This window comes from Chlorocebus sabaeus, chromosome 20 (assembly GCF_047675955.1).
Source record: "Chlorocebus sabaeus isolate Y175 chromosome 20, mChlSab1.0.hap1, whole genome shotgun sequence".
NCBI classification, from domain to species: domain Eukaryota; kingdom Metazoa; phylum Chordata; class Mammalia; order Primates; family Cercopithecidae; genus Chlorocebus; species Chlorocebus sabaeus.
In genome coordinates, this window is record NC_132923.1 from 82170125 (window position 1) to 82192840 (window position 22716).

General features: G+C 52.3%; 2 protein-coding genes across 6 annotated transcripts in view; one reads left to right on the plus strand and one right to left on the minus strand.

The window, feature by feature from the left end:
• Positions 1-1573: 1573 nt before the first annotated feature.
• On the plus strand, positions 1574-19174 carry FAM151A (family with sequence similarity 151 member A). Its single transcript, XM_007978648.3, has 8 exons — positions 1574-4816; positions 8122-8265; positions 12506-12658; positions 13832-13991; positions 15689-15913; positions 16645-16784; positions 17801-17944; positions 18414-19174. Exons 1-8 carry the CDS (start codon positions 4699-4701, stop codon positions 19085-19087), a joined length of 1758 nt encoding a protein of 585 aa, XP_007976839.2. The 5' UTR covers positions 1574-4698; the 3' UTR covers positions 19088-19174.
• ACOT11 (acyl-CoA thioesterase 11) overlaps positions 17793-22716 on the minus strand; it is a 65828-nt gene continuing 60904 nt past the window's right edge. For all 5 annotated transcript variants that reach the window (XM_007978642.3, XM_038000403.2, XM_007978646.3 and 2 more), the window contains exons 14-16: positions 21059-21190; positions 20261-20387; positions 17793-19398 (exon numbers count right to left, since the gene is read on the minus strand). In XM_007978642.3, the coding sequence (XP_007976833.2) occupies positions 19243-19398; positions 20261-20387; positions 21059-21190 (415 nt within the window). In that variant the 3' untranslated portion in view covers positions 17793-19242. The remainder of the gene's footprint in view (positions 19399-20260; positions 20388-21058; positions 21191-22716) is intronic.

Sequence of the window (22716 nt, forward strand, 5' to 3'; positions counted from 1 at the left end):
CACCTCAGCCTCCCAAAGTGCTGGGATTACAGGTGTGAACCACCAGTTCTAAAAATGACAGCTCCATATCTGAAACGTTGGAGTCTCTGAACCACCCCTGGTTTCATCTCCCCTATGACACGTCATGGTGTGGAAGTGGGGAGAGTATCAGAGTAACCCACATAACACAGCCTGAGGCACACACTTCCCTCGGCCATTTGCTGTTCTGAGCAATGCAGTGTGGGAAGTCCTGTGGCTCTTCGGGGGTGCAGGGGTGGGCAGTGCTAAACAGGACAGCCTGGATGCAGAGGCAGTCAGGCCTCCAGGAGTCATTTCTCAACTCCAGCCTCCAGCCACCTCCCAAATGCAAAGCTGAGTGTGGCGCTCCTTGCTTATTCCATGGGTAAGGGCTCCCCCACCCCTCCAGGTTGAAGCCAAATTCTTCATCAGGGTGACCCAACCCTCCAGGGCTCCCCAGTCTCATCTCTCTCCCCCTCTGTTTCCCCCCATTTCCCACCTGGTGCTCCAGCCACACTGCTCACACTCCCAAACAGGCTCTTCTCCCTCATGCCTGGGCCCTCTCCCACACACACTGCGCCCTTTGTCTGGAAGGTCTTCCCTAGCCCCCGTCCATGATGGTTCTCTAAGTCAGCCAAGCCTCTTCTGAAAGCCTCCTGGCCCACCCAGGAGTTTGGGGTTTCTAACCTGTGTTTTCTCCATCCTGCATGTCCCAACCTGGGCCTACTGCCACTTTCCATGTCTGACATCCTTACAGGCTATAAGCCTGCTCTGTGTTTTTGATGTGCACCAACTCTATTAATAAAATGGCTGTTTCACATCTGAAATGCTGGAGCCTCCTGACAGCCCCTGCTTTCTTCTCTCCCACAGTATGCCATGGGAGGGATCTCCAGAGCCTAGCACAGTGCCTGGCACAGAATGTGTGCTCAGTAACTTGTTTAGTGATTTATAACCCAACGAGAAGTATCACAGATAATGGAGGAGTCTTTGCAGCTTGGAGTCGGTTCCAAGGCTGTTCCTCCTGCCAAAAACCAGAGCCAGATGAAGTCTCTTTCCTCCCAGACAGTCTGCAGAGCTCTTTGGAGCCAAGAGAGGTGGTGAAGCTCCGCACCTAAGAGCTCGGCTCCCCGGCTTCTTTCCCAGGGACGATAAGTGACATACGGCCTGTGGAGTAGGAATGACGGGGCACGGGCATCCCTTTCTGCTGCAAACTGACTCTGGCTCCCTTCTGTGAAAAAGGGGCATAAAAATGTCTTCCCTGGCTGGGTGCGGTGGCTCACGCCTGTAATCCCAGCACTTTGGGAGGCTGAGGCAGGTGGATCATTTGAGCTCAGGAGTTCGAGACTGGCCTAGCCAACATGGTGAAACCCCGTCTCTACTAAAAATGCAAAAGTTAGCTGAGCATGGTGGTGCGTGCCTGTAATCCCAGCTACTTGGAGACTGAGGCAGGAAAATCGCTTGAACCCAGGGGGCAGAGGTCGCAGTGAGCCAAGATTGTGCTACTGCACTCCAGCCTGGCCAACAGAGTGAGACTCTGCCAAAAAAAAAAAAAAAAAAAAAAAAAAAAAAAAACAGGAATGCCTCCCTCATAAGTGTGTCACGAACACTGAATGAGCAGCAGCTCCAAAATGAGGATGGTTTGTGCTGGGGGTACCCTCATGAACTGTAAGAACTAAGTTCTTGATTTTTCTTTCAAAAACAGATTTGTCCAGCATTACTGTTAAATATTCTTGCCAAAATAAGTGACTGTCCCATTGTAAATGGGTGTGAATAAGAAGGGACAAGTAGATGGATAAAATCAGGCAGATAGGCCCACAGTCAGCCTGACCTGCATTGGAACTTAACACTGAGGTGACTTGGGACAAGTCTCGACCTCTCCAAGCCTTGATTTCTTTGCCTGCAACATGGGGACATGAGAGTCATTTGGCAGTGTTGTGTGACACGTGGATGAAATTAAAATGTGGGACACTTTGTAGGAAATCACAAATAATATTATTAATAAAAGCAGAAAAAATGCAAGCCAGACTAGGTGAGACTTATCAGTATGGAGCTTGGGGACAACCCTGCAGTCACATTGTATAATTCTGGTGGTTTGGTGTTCCTCTAGACTTTTTTTCTTTTCTTTTCTTTTCTTTTTTTGAAACAGGGTCTCACTCTGTCGCTCAGGCTGGAGGTCAATCGTGCAATCTCGGCTCATCGCAACCTCCACCTCCCAGGTTCAAGTGATTCTCCTGCATCAGCCTCCCAAGTAGCTGGGATTACAGGCTCATGCCACTATGCCCAGCTAATTTTTGTATTTTAGTAGAAACAGGGTCTCACTATATTGGCCAAGCTAGTCTTGAACTCCTGACCTCAAGTGATTCGCCTGCCTCAGCCTCCCAAAGTGCTGGGATTATGGGTGTGAGCCACCCTGCCGGCCTTTTCTTTTTTCTTTTTTTTATGGCCAGCTCTTACACAGAAATTTCCTCTAGACTTTAACTATAGAGTAAAGCATATGTGGTTGTTACTCAAGATGTAGCTTCTGTCATTCTGTTAGCTTTTTGCAGCTGTCATAATATTCCAGTTAACACACCCTTCCATGCCTTATTACAGAAGGGATCTGGGTGAGGCCCAATTACCATGTAGATTCTGGAATCTGGAGTGGGTGGCCTGGGAAGGCAGCCCCCCTAAGAAAGGGGACTCACAAAACATGTTCCTGCTTGTCTACAGCCCCCTTACTGTCTCCTGAGAAGACCCCACAGCACTGACCCTGCTCCATTCCAGCCAGCAGTCCTGACACCCCACCAGGGCCTGGCTCCTGGCAGCTGCTGAGTTTGTTGAGTTGATTTGGAGAATGAACCAGAAGCCCAGAGAGACTAGATCTCCCTTTCTCCAGAGGCTCCAAGAACTGAGAATTGAGCTTGGGCTCCAGGGCCAGCTCTGCCTCGGGTGGCCCATCACAGCCTCACATTTCCCGATGTACAGTGGTGGGGAGCGGGTCTTCAGTGGGGTCCTGTCCATCTAGCAGCCCACAGCTTGGGTCTCTTTGGATCCCTGTAGGCATACCACACATGCCCCAACCAGCCAACAGAAACTGCCTGTCCCAAACCTCTCCCTCATTGTCCCCCTTCACCACATCACCTCCCAACCAGCACCCCCAGACTCACCACTCACAATGCCCACCGTTCCCCACATCCTGTGGAATGGCACCCCCTGAGCACCAGGTCCTCCTGCTCCCATCCTCACTTTGTCCCAGAGCCTCTCCCTCCCGTACCTTCATCCTCTCTGGTCTTTCCTGGCCCCTCTAAACAGGCTCTGCTCTGACCTCTGCCCTCCCCACTGATCCAGGGAAACGGTCCTGACCAGCATCAGGGGCCTTGCTGTCCTTATTGGGCTCCATTTCCTGGCCTGGCTAACCACTCCTTTCTACTTGACCTTTCCATTGACACCCCCCACCGCCCTCTGCTGTCCGCTCTCCTCTACTGATGCCTCTTCCTCCACCTGTCCTCCTGTCAGTGGTCCCCAGAAGTCAGCCTCCATCCCTTTCTCTCTTTGCTTTGGCCAGAAAATGATGCTCATGCCCTTGTCTTTGGCCCTGATCTCAGTCCTGAGCCCACAGCCTCTATATCCAGTTCTCTCCTTGGGGAGACTGAGGCAGGAAAATCGACTCAGGAATGATCCACGACAAGCCTCATGACCAAAATCCCTCCCGCCCTGCCCTCCACCCTCAGTCCCTGCTGCCTGCCTTCCAACCTCAGTCCCTGACGTCTGCCCACCTGGGCATCATTCTAGACACCCTTTCACACACACAATCAAAGCCACCCAGTGCCCTGCTCTGCCTCGGGTGGCCTATCACAGCCTCACAGTCTGGATCTCTCCGTGAGCCCCAGCATGTAGACGCTGAAGTCTCCGTGCACGTTACAGGTGATTCTTGGACTCATTTAAATTCTGGGGTCCTCAGAATAGGGGCAGCCTCTAACTCACTTCCCATACCAGGGCCCCCAGAACTCCCTCTGCATGAAGTGGTGACTCAGTCCCTTCCCTGTGGACTCGCTGCTCCAGAACCGGCCTGCAGTAACCCATGCCAGCACGCCAGGACTACCAATTTATATCCCAGGTAGATAATCTATTAGCCATAATCTCAGATGAAAGGAAGATTTTGCCCCTTATGCAGACCTAATCTGTCTTTGTCACCACCCTTGCCTGATAATACAGGATTCCCTGAGGGCAGGGCAGAAAGCCTGGAGTTAGAAAGGGAAAGAACAGAATGTTCGAGATCACCCAGTCTAGTGTCTCCTTTTACACAGAAGGAAATGAGGCCCAGAGAGGGGCAGACACTTGCTCCAGGACTCCAGAAAAGCAACAGGGGCTGGGATTGGTCTCCTGATTCCCAGGCAGGGGCAGACAGCCAGGGATCAGGGCTTGGTTCAGCATTCTCTGCTGCCTCTTGCTGTGCTCAAAGGTCATTTTAGGGATGGCAGACTTTCTGGTTAGCCTGTTAAGATCCTGGGAGGGTGTGGGAAAGAGGAGTGGGGTGGGGAGGGAGGAGGGGCTTCAGGGGTTATCTCCAGTCAGAGATATTACAGGGCTGCAGAGTGGACCAGACCTGGTGGAGAATTAGGTGCTGCTGGGAGCTCCTGCCTTCCACAGCATCCCAGCTGCAGGGAGCCTCCGGGACTCTGGGCCGTGCAGAGTTGGGGGCATTCCCCAGAGAGCATCGCTATGGCCTGCAGGGAGCAGTTATCAAAGAATCAGGTCAAGTGGGTGTTTGCTGGCATTACCTGTGTGTCTGTGGTGGTCATTGCCACGACAGTCCTTGCCATCACCCTGCGGCGGCCAGGTAGGTGCCTCCCCCCATGCCATCCTAAGTGGCTTCCTGCATCGCTCGCTCCTTATCCCCACTTCTGACTTACAGCTCTGACCAGCTTTCCATTTTTTTTTGTTGTTGTTGTTGTTGTTTTTGAGACAGAGTTTTGCTCTTGTTGCCCCAGGCTGGAGTGCAATGGCGTGATTCTCGGCTCATTCCAACCTCCGCCTCCCGGGTTCACGCCATTCTCCTGCCTCAGCCTCCCAAGTAGCTGGGATTACAGGCACCCGCCACCACGCCCAGCTAATTTTTTGTATTTTTAGTGGAGATGGGGTTTCACCATGTTGGCCAGGTTGGTCGTGAACTCCTGACCTCAGGTGATCCACCCACCTCAGCCTCTCAAAGTGCTGGGATTACAGGTGTGAGCCATCACGCCAGGCCAACCAGCTCTTCTTGAGCCCTTGTCCCTACCAAGCCTTATTCCCCACCCGCAGTTTTTTCTCTCTTCCATCCCCCAACCCTACGTGACTTCATCCCCAGCAGAAAGTCCCATTAACTTTTTTTTTTTTTTTTTTTTTTTTTTTTTTTTGAGACGGAGTTTTCACTCTTGTCCCCCAGGCTGGAGTGCAATGGTGCAATCTCAACTCACTGCAACCTCCGCCTCCCGGATCCAAGCGATTCTCCTGCCTCAGCACTGCAAGTAGCTGGGATCACAGGCATGTGCAACCATACGGCTAATTTTTTGTGGGGTTTTTTTCGTTTGTTTTGTTTTTGAAATGGAGTCTAACTCTGTCGCCAGGCTGGAGTGCAGTGATGCGATCTCGGCTCACTGCAACCTCCACCTCCCATGTTCAAGCGATTCTCCTGCTTCAGCCTCTCAAGTAGCTGGGATGACAGGCATGCTCTGCCACACTCAGCTAATTTTTGTATTTTTAGTAGAGACGGGGTTTCACCATGTTGGCCAGGTTGGTCTTGATCTCTTGACCTCCTGATCTGCCCGTCTTGGCCTCCCAAAGTTCTGGGATTACAGGCATGAGCCACCATACCCGGTCCTTTTTTTCTTCTTTTTTTTTTGAGACAGAGTCTCACTCTGTCAAGCTAGAGTGCAGTGGCATGATATCGGCTCACCGCAACCTCCACCTCCTGGGTTCAAGCGATTCTCCCACCTCAGCCTCCCAAGTAGCTGGGATTACAGGTGGGCACCACCACACCAGACTAATTTTTTTTTATTTTCACTAGAGACAGGGTTTCGCCATGTTGGCCAAGCTGCTCAAACTCCTGACCTCAGGTGATCCGCCTGCCTCAGCCTCCCAAAGTGCTGGGACTGTAGGCGTGAGCCACTGGGCTGGGCCAATTTTTTTTTTTGTATTTTTAGTAGAAACAGGATTTTACCATGTTGGCCAGGTTGGTCTCAAACTCCTGACCTCAGGTGATCTGCCTTCTTGGCCTCCCAAAGTGCTGGGATTACAGGCGTAAGCCACTGTGCCTGGCCCCCTCTAACTTTTTTTTCTTCAGTTGCCTGAAAACCATCAGATCTTGGCTTTCAGCCCAGACCTTCCTCCTGTGCCCTTCTTAGGAGTCACACAAGCAACCTCAAACTCAGCAGACTGGGCTGAGCTCATCTCTAAGCCCCAACAGCTGCTCACCCCTACAGCCTCTCAGTGAAGGGCTCCTCCGTTCACACAGGTACCTGGAGTAGCCACCATGCCCCCACCTCATGCCTGTGCTCCTCAGTCCTGAGCCTCAAGGGCTCTGCCTTTCCACCCTCTGTCCTCCATCCCTCCGGCCCTGCCCTCTGAGAAGCTTCAAAGTGTCCTCCTGGACCCCTCTTACAAGGTCCCTCTACCTGCTTTTGTCAGCTCATATTAGCTCTGCAACCCAGATCTTTCCAAGCAACCCTCACTCGCTGCCCTCAGCACACACCAACTCCTTTGCTAAAGTTCAAGGCCATTCACAACCTGATCCCAACCTTCTTCCAATCTTATAATTTTTTTTTTTTTGAGACAGAGTCTTGCTCTGTCGCCCAGACTGGAGTGCAGTGGCATGATCTGGGCTCAATGCACCCTCCACCTTCCAGGTTCAAGCAATTCTTTTGCCTCAGTCTCCCCAGTAGCTGGGATTACAGGCATGGACCACCACGCCCAGCTAATGTTTGTATTTTTAGTAGAGATGGGGTTTCATGATGTTGGCCAGGCTGATCGTGAACTCCTGAACTCAGGTGATCTGCCTGCCTCCGTCTCCCAAAGTGCTGGGATTACAGGCCTCAGCCACTGCGAAGAGTTGTTTGTTTGTTTGTTTGTTTGTTTGTTTGTTTTTGAGACAGTGCCTCACTTTGTCACCCAGGCTGGAGTGCAACAAGCAGTGGCATGATCTCTGGCTCACTGCAACCTCTGTCTCCTAGGTTCAAGTGATTCTCTGCCTCGGCCTCCCCAGTAGTTGGGATTACAGGCACATGCCACCAAGCCCATCTAATTTTTGTATTTTTAGTAGAGATGGGGTTTCACCATTTTGCCCAGGCTAGTCTTGAACTCAGCCTCCCAAAGTGCTAGGATTACAGGTGTGAGCCACCAAACTCAACCTTTTTTTTTTTTTTTTTTTTTAATTATTATTTTTTTTTATTTGACAGAGTCTCTTTCTGTCATCCAGGCTGGAGTACAGTGGTGCGATTTTGGCTCACTGCAACCTCCATCTCCTGGGTTCAAGTGATTCTCCCGCCTCAGCCTCCCGAGTAGCTGGGATTACAGGCTCCTGCCACCACAGCCGTCCAGCTAATTTTTGTATGTGGTTACACCACATACAAAATGGTTTCACCGTGTTGGCCAGGCTGGTCTCCAACTCCTGACCTCAGGTGATCTACCTGCCTCAGCCTCCCAAAGTGCTGGGATTACAGGCGTGAGCCGCCACCACCACGCCCGGCCCCCTCTTCCAATCTTTCCACATTCCACTTTTATGTTCCATCTTTACCAGGTCAATGGCTCTTCCTTCAGGCAACTGCACTCTCCTGAAGCCAAGACTTTGCTTTCTCTCTGTCTGGAATAACCTATTCTTCCTTTTTTTCTGTGAAATTTACACCCATCCTTCAAGTCTTCCTTAAGTGTTCCCTCCTCTGTGAACCTACCCCCCTTTCCTGACTGCTAGGCTGGTACTGAGGCCTCCGTGGGCCCCAGGAGCCCATTCATTTCCCTCTATTGCAGCACCAGTGAGTCTGAGCCTCACCGTCCCTCTGCCAGATGGGGTATTGGACACAGTGGGAGCCCAGGGAGGGTCATGGGATGAACAACATGAGTCTTGGGCTGGCGTGAGGACAGATGCTAACAGCCCCTTGGGATTCCTTCCAGGCTGTGAGCTGGAGGCCTGCAGCCCGGATGCCGACATGCTGGACTACCTGCTGAGCCTGGGCCAGATCAGCCGCCGAGATGCCCTGGAAGTCACCTGGTACCACGCAGCCAACAGCAAGGAAGCCATGACAGCTGCCCTGAACAGTAAGTGCAGCTGCCAAGACTGAGGCAGGCCAGGGCAGGGGATGGAGAAGACAGAGGGAGAGAAGTGAGGATCAGCCACTGGTCACTGTGGTGGCATAACGGCTGTTTACATGTCTCTCCACACGAGGAAATAGGGGCTCAGAGGGGTTAAGTGGCCGGCTCAAGGTTGTGCAGCTGACAAACTCCAAAGTTTAGATTTAAACCACATGTCTGACTCCAAAGTTATGACTATACTGCCCTCTCTCCCAGCTACCCTTTCCTCGACCTGTCAGGGACCGACATGTAAGGAAGCCTTTGCCTTCAAAGCCTCAAGAAGCCAGAAATCTGCACTTCAAAAATTGTTATAGTAACCAGCTGGCCAAGGCTCACGGTATGCACATTTCACACAGGTTCTCCTGGGACTACCATGCAACCTGTTTCACGGGTACCATTTCACAGGAGAAAAATAGAGGCTCAGAAAAGTTAGGTGACTTGGCCAAGGTTACACTCTCTGAAAGCGGTTAAGCGAACATTGGAGCCCAGAGTGGTCAGCCCCAGAGTGTACACTCCAAGCCACTGACCCCCACCCCCTCCTTCAGGGCTGTTGGGAAGCTTAGTAGATAACGTTCATGAACGTGCTAGTGAACTTTAAAGCAGTAGCTATAAAAGATGAAGGGAACAGTCCTCAAACCCGGATACGTTTCGGAAGACACAGGCTGCTGGCCCCACCCCCAAGTGATGCTGAGGCTGCTGGCCCCGAGATCACACTTTGAGAATCACTGCTCAAGCAAACTCCTTCTGTTTCAGACAAGGAAACTGGGGTCTGACGGCTGGTAGAATGACCAAATCAACCAAAGCAGGGATCTTTTGAGGTCATTATTAATAATTATGCTGAAGCAACAGAAATACACCAGATGGCCCCTTATACTAGTTAAGCAAGCAACTCCATATAAATAATTAACACTTAGTGAATGCCTAACCAGGGATTCTTTATTGTTTAATTCTTGTAGATGAGGAAACAGGCACAAAAAGGTCAAACAACCTTCCCAAGATCACACAGCTGGAAAGTGTTAGGGTGGGGACTGGAAGCCAGCAGTGTCAATTCACAGTCCGCACACAGCCACCATGCTCTCCTGCCAATGGGTAAAGCTGGCATGAGGAGGGCTAGTGACTGCATGTCCCCTTCCCTCCTGACTATGTGGCTCCCTGAGGACCAGGGCTGCTGCTATGGCCATAGGAAACCAATCCTTTCTTCTCATCTCTTGCTCCTTCTTCACTTCCCAGCCTCAAGCAAGTCAGCCCCCAGGTTCAGCCTCTGGAAGGCAAGTCACAACGTTTAAGGTGAAGAGAGTGTTTGTTTGTTTGTTTGTTTTGAGACAGGATCTCTCTCTGTCATCCAGGCTGGAGTGCAGTGGCATGATCTTCGCTCACTGCAACCTCCGCCTCCCAGGTTCAAGTGATTCTTCCTGCCTCAGCCTCCCGAGTAGATGGGATTACAGGAGCCCACCACCACAACTGGCTAATTTTTGTATTTTTAGCAGAGACAGGGTTTCACCATGTTGACCAGGATAGTCTTGAACTCCTAACCTCAAGTGATCCGCCCACCTCAGACTCCCAAAGTGCTGGGATTACAGGCGTGAGCCATCACGCCCGGCTGAGGAAGTTATTTTTTTAAGCCAACACTAAAGGATGAGCAGGAGGTGCCGCAGTAAAGTTGAGAGAAGAGTGTTGCCAGGCAACAGCCCAGAGATGGGGAGGACAAAACAAATTAAAGCCTTGCTACCCAACATGTGGTCCGTGGACCAGCAGCACGTGCACCCCTGGGGAGTATGTTAAAAAGGCAGAATCTCAGGCTCATGCCTGTAATTCCAGCACTTTGGGAGGCTGAGGCGGGTGGATCACCTGAGGTCAGGAGTTCGAGAACAGCCTGACTGATATGGCAAAACTGCATCTCCGCTAAAAGTACAAAAATTAGCCGTGCATGGTGGTGGTGCATACCTGTAGTCCCAGCTACTCAGGAGGCTGAGATAGGAGAATCGCTTGAACCCAGCAGGCAGAGGTTGCAGTGAGCTGTGATTTGTGCCACTGCACTCCAGCCTGGGCAACAGAGTGAGACTTCATCTAAAAAAAAAAAAAAGAAGGCCAGGCGCAGTGGCTCACGCCTGTAATCCCAGCACTTTGGGAGGCCAAGGCAGGCAGATCATGAGGTCAGGAGATTGAAACCATCCTGGCCAACATGGTGAAACCCTGTCTCTACTAAAACACAAAAAATTAGCCAGGCATGGTGGTGGGCGCCTGTAGTCCTGGCTACTTGGGAGGCTGAGGCAGGAGAACGGCGTGAACCCGGAAGGCAGAGGTTGCAGTGAGCCCAGATGGTGCCACTGCACTCCAGCCTGGGCAACAGAGCGAGACTCCATCTCAAAAAAAAGAAAGCCGGGCACAGTGGCTCATGCCTGTAATCCCAGCACTTTGGGAGGCCAAGGCGGGTGGATCACGAGGTCAAGAAATCAAGACTATCCTGGCTAACATGGTGAAATCTCGTCTCTACTAAAAATACAAAAAAATTAGCTGGGCGTGGTGGGGGGGTGCCTGTAGTCCCAGCTACTCGGGAGGCTGAGACAGGAGAATGGTGTGAACCTGGGAGGCGGAGCTTGCAGTGAGCCGAGATTGCGCCACCGCACTCCAGCCTGGGCGACAGAGCGAGACTTCGTCTCAAAAAAAAAAAAGAAAAAGCAGAATCTCAGGCCGTGCCGCAGACCTAGTGATCAGAACATACATTTTTACAGTCCCTGGGGGATGTATGTGCACATTAAAGTTGGAGAAGCTGGGTGTCTGGAACTCAGAGAATGAAGGAGAGTGGAACGTGAGATGAAAATGGAAAATCTGGCAGGCCCTGATTGTACAAACCTCAAAGACTATAGTAAAGAGTTTGGGCTTCATGTTCAGAGCAATGGGGAGGTTTTTCGGCCTTTTGTAACAGGAAGTGACATGATCAGGTACATGTTTAGGACACTCACTCTGGTGGCTCTAGAGAATAGACTTGCAGGGAAGCAGTGCTAGAGGTGAGAAGAATGGTCGGGAGTCGGGGAGAAAGCAGGAGAAAAGGCCCCTTCTGGCATCAGTTGTCTGTAATGCCGCAAGGGCCAAAAGCAACCCCTCTCCCTCCACTACACTCTTCAAGTGTGAGTGCCCCTTGCATGGTTTTCTAGAGACTGCTTCCCATTAGAAAGGTCTGCGCTCCCTACAAGACTGAATTCTCGAAGGCAGGAGTCAGATGTCCGCCCGATTGAGTTAACTGTGTGAAGCTAAAAGATAATTCTGTGTTGGTGATGATGCGGTGAGATGGGCAGCCTTGTGTACTACAGGCGAGGACAGGAATCAGAACAACTTTTCTGGAAAGTAGTTTGATAACATGAGCTTTAAAAATGACCCCGTGGGCTGGGCATTGAGGCTCACACCTGTAATCTCAACACTTTGAGAGGCCAAAGTGGGAGGATTGCTTGAGCCCAGGAGTTCAAGACCAGACAGGGCAACATAGCAAGACTAATAGCAAAAATCAGAAACTACCGAAGCATCTCAGGAATGGGGGATGATCAGCTACATGGTAGTGAACACCATCAACCAGGGCTTTTGAAGCTTTTTGTTTCTTTGCCTTGTTTGCTCTAATGAGATGTATTAAAAAAAGATCTGGAAATGTGTGATAATGTTGAAAAAAAATAAAAAATTATAAATGCAGTGGAGTCTCAACTGTGTAGAAACTATGCATAGGGCCGGGCACAGTGGCTCACACCTGTAATCCCAGCACTTTGGGAGGCTGAGGTGGGCGTATCATTTGAGGTCAGGAGTTCTGAGAATGGCCTGGCCAATACGGTAAAACCCCGTCTCCACTAAAAATACAAAAATTAGCCAGATGTGGTGGCACACGCCTGTAAATCCCAGCTACTTCGGAGGCTGAGGCAGAAGAATTTCAAGAACTATTTGAAACTGGGAGGTGGAGGTTGCAGTGAGCCAAGATCGCACCACTGCACTCCAGCCTGGGCGATAGAGCAAGACTCTGTCTCCAAAAAAACCTATGCATAGAAAAAAAATGGAAGGAAAATCCATCAGAATGTGAAACTATGATGGAAGTGTGGGTGAATATTTTTCTCTTCTTCTGCTTTTCTGTATTTCTCAAATGTTCTGTAATTTGTAATGCTTTTATGATGAGAAAAAAAGTTTTCTTTTTTTAAAAAAAGAAACTGAGTTTTTGCCTCTTCCACAGGCAACATCACGGTCCTGGAGGCTGACGTCAATGTAGAAGGGCTCGGCACAGCCAATGAGACAGGAGTTCCCATCATGGCACACCCCCCGGCTATCTACAGCGACAATACACTGGAGCAGTGGCTGGATGCTGTGCTGGGCTCTTCCCAAAAGGGTAAGGGTCTCTCTGGAAACCCTCCCCGGCCCCCAGCCCTCTGGCCCTGGGGCAGCATGTGCAGAGATCCCTCCCTGGGAAGCAAGTGCAGCCCTGACACGAGGTGCTCACTGCCTTGGCTTTCTCATCGCAATGTTACATATGCCCAGGCTCAGTGAGGACTAGGCGAGATGGGGAGCGTGTCAGTGCAGGTCCTGGTGTTCTCTCCTGGACACACAGGGGAGACAGCGGGCAGTACAGTGTGAACTGCAAAGTGTCACACGTGCTCAGAGTGCTTCCCCCTGTATCCATAGAACTAGACATAACATGTTCAAAGCCCAGCCCCACCCTTCCCCTCTGCACCCCTTCACCAGTCACAGTCAGAATCCAGGCGTCACCATAATGCCTCCCTCTCCCTCATCCTCACGGCCACTCAATTGCTGCATCCACCAATCCTAACCCCTAACCCTGCCCCCATCTAGTCGCAGCCACATTGTATCTCTCCAGGACCTCCCTCCTCACCGGCTTCCTGCCCCAAATTCAGCCCCTCCAGGCTTCCCTTGACTACCATGACCACACACACACCCCTGAGGGATCTTTTCAAAACACCAGTTTTGTCATGCCACACCTCTGTTTTAACCCTCCATGGCTCCCCATTGTCCTCAGGAAAAAGTATGATCTTGGCCTAGCTCCCAACATCCCTCTCTACCTTCCCAGCCTCATCTCCTCACCACCCTGAAAAGTACCGGGTCCTTCCTCTGCAGAGATTTCCTCCTCTACTCAAATGCACCTTCCCGGACGCTGCGTGACCTCCCTACAGGCTCTGGTGGTTTAGGACCCTCTGAGTCTACCCTGCTCAGGAACCACAGCCCCTTTTCAGCAGAGACTTCATTCCGAGCTGCAGCAGCCACAAGCCCAGGTCCTTACCCGGCCTCTGTTTCCTCCCCGCAGGAGATGGGAATTCCTCTAGAGGCAGGCCCTTCTTCTCTGAGTTAGCTCTGTCTCTTCGAAAGGCCTTCCCCACACCCTGCAGGGATGTGGTGCTTGTCCTTCCACCCTCCCCTGACTCCACAGCGCGCGCACACACACACACACACACACACACACACACACGCTCTCTGCTCTCTGCCCAGGGAGTCACATCTTCCTGGTTTCTTCGCCAGTTCCCCCAAGCCCTTGTCCCTTTCCCCACAGGCATCAAACTGGACTTCAAGAACATCAAGGCCGTGGGCCCCTCCCTGGACCTCCTGCGGCGGCTGACAGAGGAAGGCAAAGTCCGGAGGCCCGTGTGGATCAATGCTGACATCTTAAAGGGCCCCAACATGCTCATCTCAACTGAGGTCAATGCCACACAGTGAGTGTTTGCCTCTCTGTCCCAGCTGTGTCCAGCCCTCTTCTGTCAACACCTACCATGGATGGGGATCTTAGGAGACCTCTGAGTTTGTCTCCAGTCATACTATATATAGCTTGACTCCCTCCCCAGGCCTCATGAATTCCAGCACCGCTGCTCACAGCACTCACATACAGTAGTTGCACAGTGCTCTACAGTTTACAAAGAGACCACATAAAAGAAGAGAATGTCTTTGATCTGATCCTTACATAGCACTGCCAGGTTAAGGCTTTCTTCCCATTTTGCAGATAATAAAGCTAACAATAGTGGAAGCTCAATTCGTTCAATGTATATTATGTGTCCCAGAAGCGTTTTAAGCACTTGACTTGCAGAACACCATGTAACTCTTACGAGAATGAGGTAGATACTATTATTTCCATTTTATTAATGCAAGAACTATATTAGAGAAGTTAAAAGACCTGCCTAAGTCTAGTAAGTGGCAGAGCAAAGATTCAAACCCAGGCCTTTCTGATTCTAAGCTCCAGGCTCTTTCCCATCCATCTCTTCTTCCATCCATCCAACCAGCCAGCAATCCATCCATCTAGTATTTATTATTGTGCTTCTCAAGCTGAAGTGCCTTCCCAAAGTAGCAGTTTGGAAAATGTAATCAATGACCCAAGATAAATATGACCTGTCTTCTTGGAGTGCTAATTTTACTCAGTAGGTTTTTTTTGGTGGGCAGTGGGTGGCAACATAATTTGCCTATTAAAATTTGCATCTTTTGAAGAAGAAAAGTACAAAGAAAAAATTAAAATATTTTCATCAAGGCAAAGTTCACATACAATTTTAGGCTGGGGACAGTGGCTCACACCTATAATCTTAGTACTCTGGGAGGCCAAAGTGAGCGGATCCCTTAAGCTCAGGAGTTTGAGACCAGCCTGGGCAACACAGCGAGACTCCATATAGAAAGCAAAGAGAGAAATATATGAAGGGAAGAAAAGAAGGAAGGGAGGAAGGAAAGCAGGAAGGCAGGAACTTTTTTTTTTTTTTTTTGAGACAGAGTCTCACTCTGTTGCCCAGGTTGGAAGGCAATGGTGCGATCTCAGCTCACCACAACCTCCGCTTCCTGGGTTCAAGCGATTTTCCTGCCTCAGCCTCCCGAGTAGCTGGGATTATAGCCATGTACCACCACGTCCAGCGAATTTTGTACTTTTAGTAGAGATGGGATTTCTCCATGTTGGTCAGGCTGCTCTCCAACTCCCTACCTCAGATGATCCACCCGCCTCAGCCTCCCAAAGTGCTGGGATTACAGGCGTGAGCCACCGCACCCAGCAGGAGGGAAATTTTTAAAGAAAACCTGAGAAACTTTAGAGACTCCCAGCTGGCAGAGCTCAGATTCCCACAGGCTGGGGCTCTGAGTCAGTTTCCTGTCTATATGTGGATGTTTAAGAAGCCGGCCCTGCTAGAAGGGATGCTGTCTATGAGGTTGAGTTACCTGCCCAAGATCAGAATCAGGATCTGAACCCAGACTTCCCTGACTCCAAAGTCCACGCCCAATTTATGGGACCTGAAACAAGCCATTCTGTTCTTTGGGACTCTGCTTCTGACCTTATCATAGATCCAATAGGCCCTGCCACTCCCTAGCACTGTGATGAGAACCCAGAGGAGAGGAAGGGGCCGCCGCAGCTCCGTGATACCAACATCTCTGATTTTTTTTGCAGGTTCCTGGCCCTGGTCCAGGAGAAGTATCCCAAGGCTACCCTGTCTCCAGGCTGGACTACCTTCTACATGGCCACATTCCCAAACAGGACCTACACCCGAGCCATGGTGGAGAAGATGCACGAGCTGGTGGGAGTGGTACCCCAGAGGGTCACCTTCCCTGTGCGGTCTTCCATGGTGCGGGCCGCCTGGCCCCACTTCAGCTGGCTGCTGAGCCAATCTGAAAGGTGAAAACCACCAAACCCACCCCCACCCTCCTGGAGGCACTGATACCCCCAGCAAGATCCCAGAAGCTCATAGCTGGAAGGGTCTTAAAGGTCATTTCGTCCAACCCCTGCTGGTGCTCATGCCCTCCACAGAGTCCCTGCTTTCTGCTTGCATACCTCTGGTGATGGGCTACTCACTACCTCCTGTAGGAGCCTTTTCATTGGTGGGTAATTCTCTGCCCTCCGGAAAATATTTACACCAAGACACAATTTGTCTCCCCACAGCTTCCTCCAATAGGAGCCAGCTGTACCCCTGGGGCTACACAGATTGTGCCTTCAACCCCTGCCCTAGGATAGCCCTACAGAAATTTAGAGACTTCTCTGCCCCCACTATCCCCCCTACCTTCCACAGTACTCCCAAAGCTGCCCCCTCCCCCTCTTGATGCCTGACCTACCCTTCCACACCCTGCCCCATCTGTCCTGCCCCTTTCCTAAGACAGGACTCAGAAATAGACACTGCAAATGAGGAGGCAGGACAGGCTCCCCCTCCCTCCTGGGCCTCTGCTTTCTGTCATCTTTCCTGAATTCCTTCTGGCTCCTGCCCTTGGGAAGGGGTAGGACTCAGGGAGAAGTGGCAGGTGGGCGACCGGATGCTCTACCCTGGGCCCAGCTGACATCCAGTTCTGAGCACAGGAGTGGGCTGAGGGTCTGCTGGGCTCAGACAGGCACTGAGTCAGCTCTCGTGGCCCCAGGTACAGCCTGACGCTGTGGCAGGCTGCCTCGGACCCCATGTCGGTGGAGGATCTGCTGTACGTCCGAGATAACACTGCTGTCCACCAAGTCTACTATGACATCTTTGAGCCTCTCCTGTCACAGTTCAAGCAGCTGGCCTGTAAGGAGAGAAACTGGGAAGGGCGGTGTGGGCTGGATTCTGCATGGGGCAGCACTTGGTGGGCACTAGAGCAGAGCTGGGCGGAAGGGATATCAGAATGGGGAAGGCCAGGATGGGACAGGAGGCAGCTGCATTTTGTGTGCCAGGCCATGGGATGGTATGCTAAGCTTCAAACATACATTTTATTTTTATTTATATATATTTTTTGAGACATAGTCTGGCTCTGTCACCCAGGCTGGAGTGCAGCGGTTCAATCTCGGCTCCCTGCAACCTCTGCCTCCTGGATTCAAGTGATTCTCCTGCACCACCACACCTGGCTAATTTTTGTGTTTTTAATAGAGACAGGGTTTCACCATGTTGGGCCAGGATGGTCTTGAACTTCTGCCCTCAGGTGATCCGCCCGCCTTGGCCTCCCAAAGTGCTGGGATTACAGGCGTGAGCCACCTGCCTGACCCACACATTCATTTTATAGAGAAACTGAGAGATTCCATTTTATAGAGAAACAGCGGCTCAGTACAGTCACTCAGCTTGTATGTGGCCCAGCAGACAGGAAACCAGCAAATTCCAACCCCCCATTATTTCCCTTGGTGCACAGCTCCACTATGGGTTACTCTAATGCTTTAGAGGCCTCCACTGTATTTGCTAAACAGTGATCAGATGCCACTGTCCAAACCCCTCATTCCCTTGTCCCCGAACCCAGAAGAACCACAGTTAAGCCATCTCAAAGGGGCCCCACAAGACTCTGCATTCCTGCCATGGAAGCCACCTAAGCGAGGGGGAAGGATACCAGCTCTGGGGCCAGGCAGACCTGGTCCCATCAGGTTCCACTCCCAGCAACTTTGCTTACTGCTTATAAGACCTTGGTCAAGTCACTTCTTCTACTCTACAAAACAAGGAAATGAGAGCTACTTGGCAGGGTGCCATGAGGTTTAGAGAGGATGCCTGTAGACCTGTGGCCTGTAGAAGGTGTTCCATGAATGGCAGCCACGTCACTTTGGCAATTTGGGGCCCCACAGTGAATGCCACACGGAAACCACTGTACTACACAGGAGGCAGCCTGATCCCTCTTCTCCAGCGGCCTGGGGATGATGGTCTGAATGTGGAGTGGCTGGTTCCTGACGTCCAGGGCAGTGGTCAAACAGCAACAATGACCCTCCCAGGTAAGGTCTACCCTTCAACCCTGGTGCTCCTAGCTCATCTGCAGGGGTGTCCTTTGCTTGGGGCAGGTAACACCGGTCTCTGTTGCCATGACAACACGGGTTTATTTACACCATACCCTGGATGCAAGGTGGGGCAGGGTTGCGGGAGAGGGAGAGGGAGTACAGTGATGTCAAGAGCACAGGGCTCCTGGACTTCAGACCAGTCCTCAGCCACAGTGCTACGGGCAAGGCCAGCACCGGCCCCCAGACTGAGTCATGGGTAAAGGCCAAGAGCTGAAGCAAGAGTTTCTCACGCACCAGGCCCATTTATAAAGCAACCCATCCACCTGGAGCCCAAAAATGGGTTGACAGATTCCAGAGAGGCAAGATCCTTGATGACTCCATAACTCCCACCGCCCCTTTAACAAGGGACTCCAACACCTATGATAACCCAAATCCCAAACCCTGTTGCCCCTGCCGCCTCTTCCAGACACAGAAGGCATGATCCTGCTGAACACTGGCCTCGAGGGAACTGTGGCTGAAAACCCCGTGCCCATTGTTCATGCTCCAAGTGGCAGCATCCTGACGCTGGAGTCCTGCCTACAACAGCTGGCCACATGTCCCGGACACTGGGGCATCCATTTGCAAATAGCAGAGCCCGCAGCCCTCCGGCCGTCCCTGGCCTTGCTGGCACACCTCTCCAGCCTTGGCCTCTTGCATTGGCCTGTGTGGGTTGGGGCCAAAATCTCCCATGGGAGTTTTTCGGTCCCTGGCCATGTGGCTGGCAGAGAGCTGCTTACAGCTGTGGCTGAGGTCTTCCCCCACGTGACTGTGGCACCAGGCTGGCCTGAGGAGGTGCTGGGCAGTGGCTACAGAGAACATCTGCTCACAGATATGCTAGAGCTGTGCCAGGGGCTTTGGCAACCTGTGTCCTTCCAGATGCAGGCCATACTGCTGGGCCACAGCACAGCTGGAGCCATAGCCAGGCTGCTGGCATCCTCCCCCCGAGCCACCGTCACAGTGGAGCACAGCCCAGCGGGGGGCGACTATGCCTCTGTGAGGACAGCGCTGCTGGCAGCCAGGGCTGTGGATAGGACCCGAGTCTACTACAGGCTGCCCCAGGGGCACCGCAAGGACTTGCTGGCCGATGTTGGCAGAAACTGAGCACCCCGGGGTGGTGGCCCAGCGGGCTCCAGGGCGGAGGCTTCCCACGGGGAGGCAGGAAGAAATAAAGGCCTTTGGCTTTCTCCAGGCACTGTATGTGAGTCCTTGGGGGCAGGATGGAGTGGGAGTGGGCATGATGTGGCCACTGAGGGCATCTAGAGGGTCTGGAGGCTGGGGGCCAGATCATTCCGGTTGTCCAAGAGAAACTGCTCGCAAGCCTTGAAGGTGGTGTAGAACTCAGAGGAGAGGCCGGCCACATTGGTAGTCACATAGTTGAGAACACCTGGGGTAGCCTGATTGTAGTAGGACACCTGCAGGGTGGGAAGCCAGGCTCAGGGGAACCGAGCTAGGGGAGGGTACTGGGAAGGGGTGGGAGCCCAGTGGGCACAGGCTGGTGGTGAGTCAGCCTTGCTTGTCTTCTGGGAGGGCAGAAAATTCAACCCAACTCCCCAGGGTCTTAGATTACACAGTTGGCCAGCATGGCCTCCTCCCCGAACCCTTCCTTGGGCGCTGACAACTCTGGCTTCCCACCACCACACACTACATTGTCATCGTGCATCTTCCCCACCAGCCAGAGGCCCTGGAGGGCACCGGCTGTGTCTCCAGGGCCCAGCTCTGAATCTTGGCCATAGAGACACGTTAGACATTAGCCCAGGGATGGTTCTGAGCGCTCATGGGTTCAAGCATATGAATTCAGCAAACACCAGCTGAGTCTCTGCTGGGTGAGTCTCAGGGCCCGGCTGCAGGGCCCTAATAGAAGCTATGAGTGGGGAGGCTGCAGTGCCCCACCCTCACTTTCCCTCAGCCTCCCGCCCATCAACACAGACTGCACTGCTGGGTTTTATGGGCCCTCAGAGCCCATATAAAGCCTTCCTAGATGAGAAGGGCTATCCAAGGGAATGACGAGTGAGATGGAATTTCAGTTCAGAAACCAGGCCTTCTGACTTCAGCACCCAGAGCTTTTTCCAAGACCATGCAGCAGCCTCTGACTTACCTCTACACAGATGAGATCATTTTCAGCCCCTGACACTCCAGGCTCCCCCAGGCTGGAAGGGGGAGCCTGCTGGGGGGCCCAGCTCTGGGACTATTCTAGCCCAGTAGTGCTAAGCTCAATATACGTGTGGTGTTGGGGTGGAGCCAGGCTGGGGGCGTGGTGAGGGGGACCGGCCTCACCTTGGTCAGCTGGTCCCCCTCGCGCCAGAAGCAGAAGCCTGAGCAGAGGGTCTCTCCACGTCTGTACTCTGGCGTCTCTCGGTGTGTGGGCAGCGTGACCGACCTCAGCGCGATGACATAGGGGTCCCTGAGTGAAGGAAGGGTAGCAAGGGGCCAGGGGTCAGCCACAGAAGAAAGTGGGGGCCTGTTCCGCCCAACCAAAGCCCAGACCCTGCCCCCTCTGGCACGGATTCCTCAGGGGATGCAAGGTACATCGACTCTTAAAGCCCCAGTGCGGGGCTCAGGGCCAGGCTGGAGGGAGGAGGCACCTGTGGGTTAGCACCAAATTCACCAGGAGCCAATCTGACTCCACAGTGGACTTTCTGGAAAAGCCACTCTACTTCAACGCTCAGGGGAAGACTCGTGGGCTTTGGGATTTTTTTCTGTCCCTGTCTCTCCAGCAAAAGAGATGTTTAGGCCCTCCAGCCCACACAGGGCTGTCAGAGGGAGGAGGCCAAGGAGGTGGCCACCCGAGAAATATCCTGTCCAAGGCCTGCATCGAGGCAGCCTGAGCCACCCTGGGCAAGGGCAGCCCTGCTGTAGGGAATGTGACAAGAAGGGAAGCATGTGCCCCTGTCCCCCATTTTACCCATGGTAAAGCCACAGCAGTCCAGAAAAGTCTAGTGGTGCCTGGGGCCCCACAGCCAATGGGAAGCAGAGCTCTGGCTCCAGGCTGATGGCCTTCCCTGGGAGGGAGATGCGGCCACCCTACCACTCCGTCCAGTTGTGTCTCCCACCCCACAGCAGATAGGCACACACCCATTGTCACAAGGCTTCCGCCTCGAGGCCAGGATCACGAAGTCCTGTGGCTTTGTGTGACCTCCAAGGGCAGGGCTGGTGACGTGGTAGATGGCATCGTCCTCGTCCACCTGCTGCACTAGCTCCACGCTCCTGTGGGGAGGTCGGGATCTCAGGGCCCCAGGAAGCTTCCAGCTCCCATGCAGGCAGCCGGTCTGCCCAGGCCCTGCCACAGTGCAGCGCCTGAGCAGCTTCTGTGGTGGGATGTCACCCCCTGTACTGCTCAGCACGGACCAGCAGGAAGGCAGCAAGGCCCAGTCAAGATGGACGCACATGTGCGTGTGTACGCACAGGCACACGTAGACGTGCATGCAAGTAAATGAACACATACACACAGACACGGGAACAAAGATGTGCACATACATGAACACACGTGGTCATATGTGCACAGGCACATGGACAGACACCAGTATACAGAGAGACCCACGTGTGTCTGTACATGTCTGCGCAGGTACAGACACCACAAGGATGTGTGATGATTTAGCAGTTGTTCTTAATATTTACTGAGTGCCCACTGAGTGCCAGGTGCTGTTCTAAGTGCTTTACATGTGTTGCTTAATCTCCATAACAGCCCCATGCTGTAGACACTTTTAGTGTTCCCATCTCATAGATGAGGAAGATAACCTGCCCACGGCCACAGAGCTAATAAGGAAGCAGGGCTGGGGTGTGTTCAGGCTATCAGGTGGCAGAGATGTATCCCCAGGCCCAGGCACCTGACACATACATGCATGGGCATACACAGGTTCATATCTACACGTGCATCCACACAAGGACACCCACACAGAGGCAGACATGGCCATGTCCAGACCCACCTCCTCCTCCCCAATCCCCTGCCCGCACTCAGCAGTAGGCAGGGTATGGGGAAGAAACTAGGGGCTCTCTTTCCCCTCAGGCCACTCCCCCACAAATCCGATCAAGTATCAAGATTTGGTCTGGCCTTCAAGGCCCACCCCAGCCTCCCTCTAAGAAGCCCACCTATCACATGCACAACCACCCTCCCCCTACACGACACCCACCACCAAATCACCTCTCTGCCTTCTGGAAGGGGACAACCAGCAGGCCTGAGTCAGCTGGGCCAGGGATTTTTAAGGCAACACGGCCCTTTTTGCAAAGAAACCTTCAGCAGGAAGCCCATGTATAAAGAGCTACAAGCCTGCTCAGGAGAAGACAGATGAGGTAGGAAGGGGAAGGCCAGTTTGTCAAAATACAATTCGCCAAACGACCGGCACACTGAGTTTCCAAACACACAGAACCTCCTTATGGAAATCCTCCAGAATGTAGGCTCCTCATAACAAGCAATTATCAAATAACCCCCCTAAGCCAGGGTGTTGGCAGAATAGAAAATGACTTTAAGGGGACTTGAAAAACACAAATTTTGCTATTTTCCTAAGAACATATTTATCTTCCCTGACTAAATTCGAGAAGAAGATAGCCGAACAATCAACAAATTTGGAGGAACAAATGTATGTAAAGGAATAATATATTTCTAGTCATAATCATTCATTATATTCAAAAATAACATATTTGTGAGGAAAATCAGCAAACTTGGTAAGTTCAGCAAACTGGCCATGCTATATCCCACTCACCCTTCAGCCTTCTGACTCCACCCCAAGCAGTTC

Coding starts and splice junctions, on each gene's coding strand:
- FAM151A (XM_007978648.3), top strand. CDS start 4,699: ATGGCCTGCAGGGAGCAGTTATCAAAGAATCAGGTCAAGTGGGTGTTT. Junction 16,785..17,800: donor ACAGTTCAAGCAGCTGGCCT/GTAAGGAGAGAA, acceptor GGGGCCCCACAG/TGAATGCCACACGGAAACCA. Junction 17,945..18,413: donor AGCAACAATGACCCTCCCAG/GTAAGGTCTACC, acceptor CGCCTCTTCCAG/ACACAGAAGGCATGATCCTG.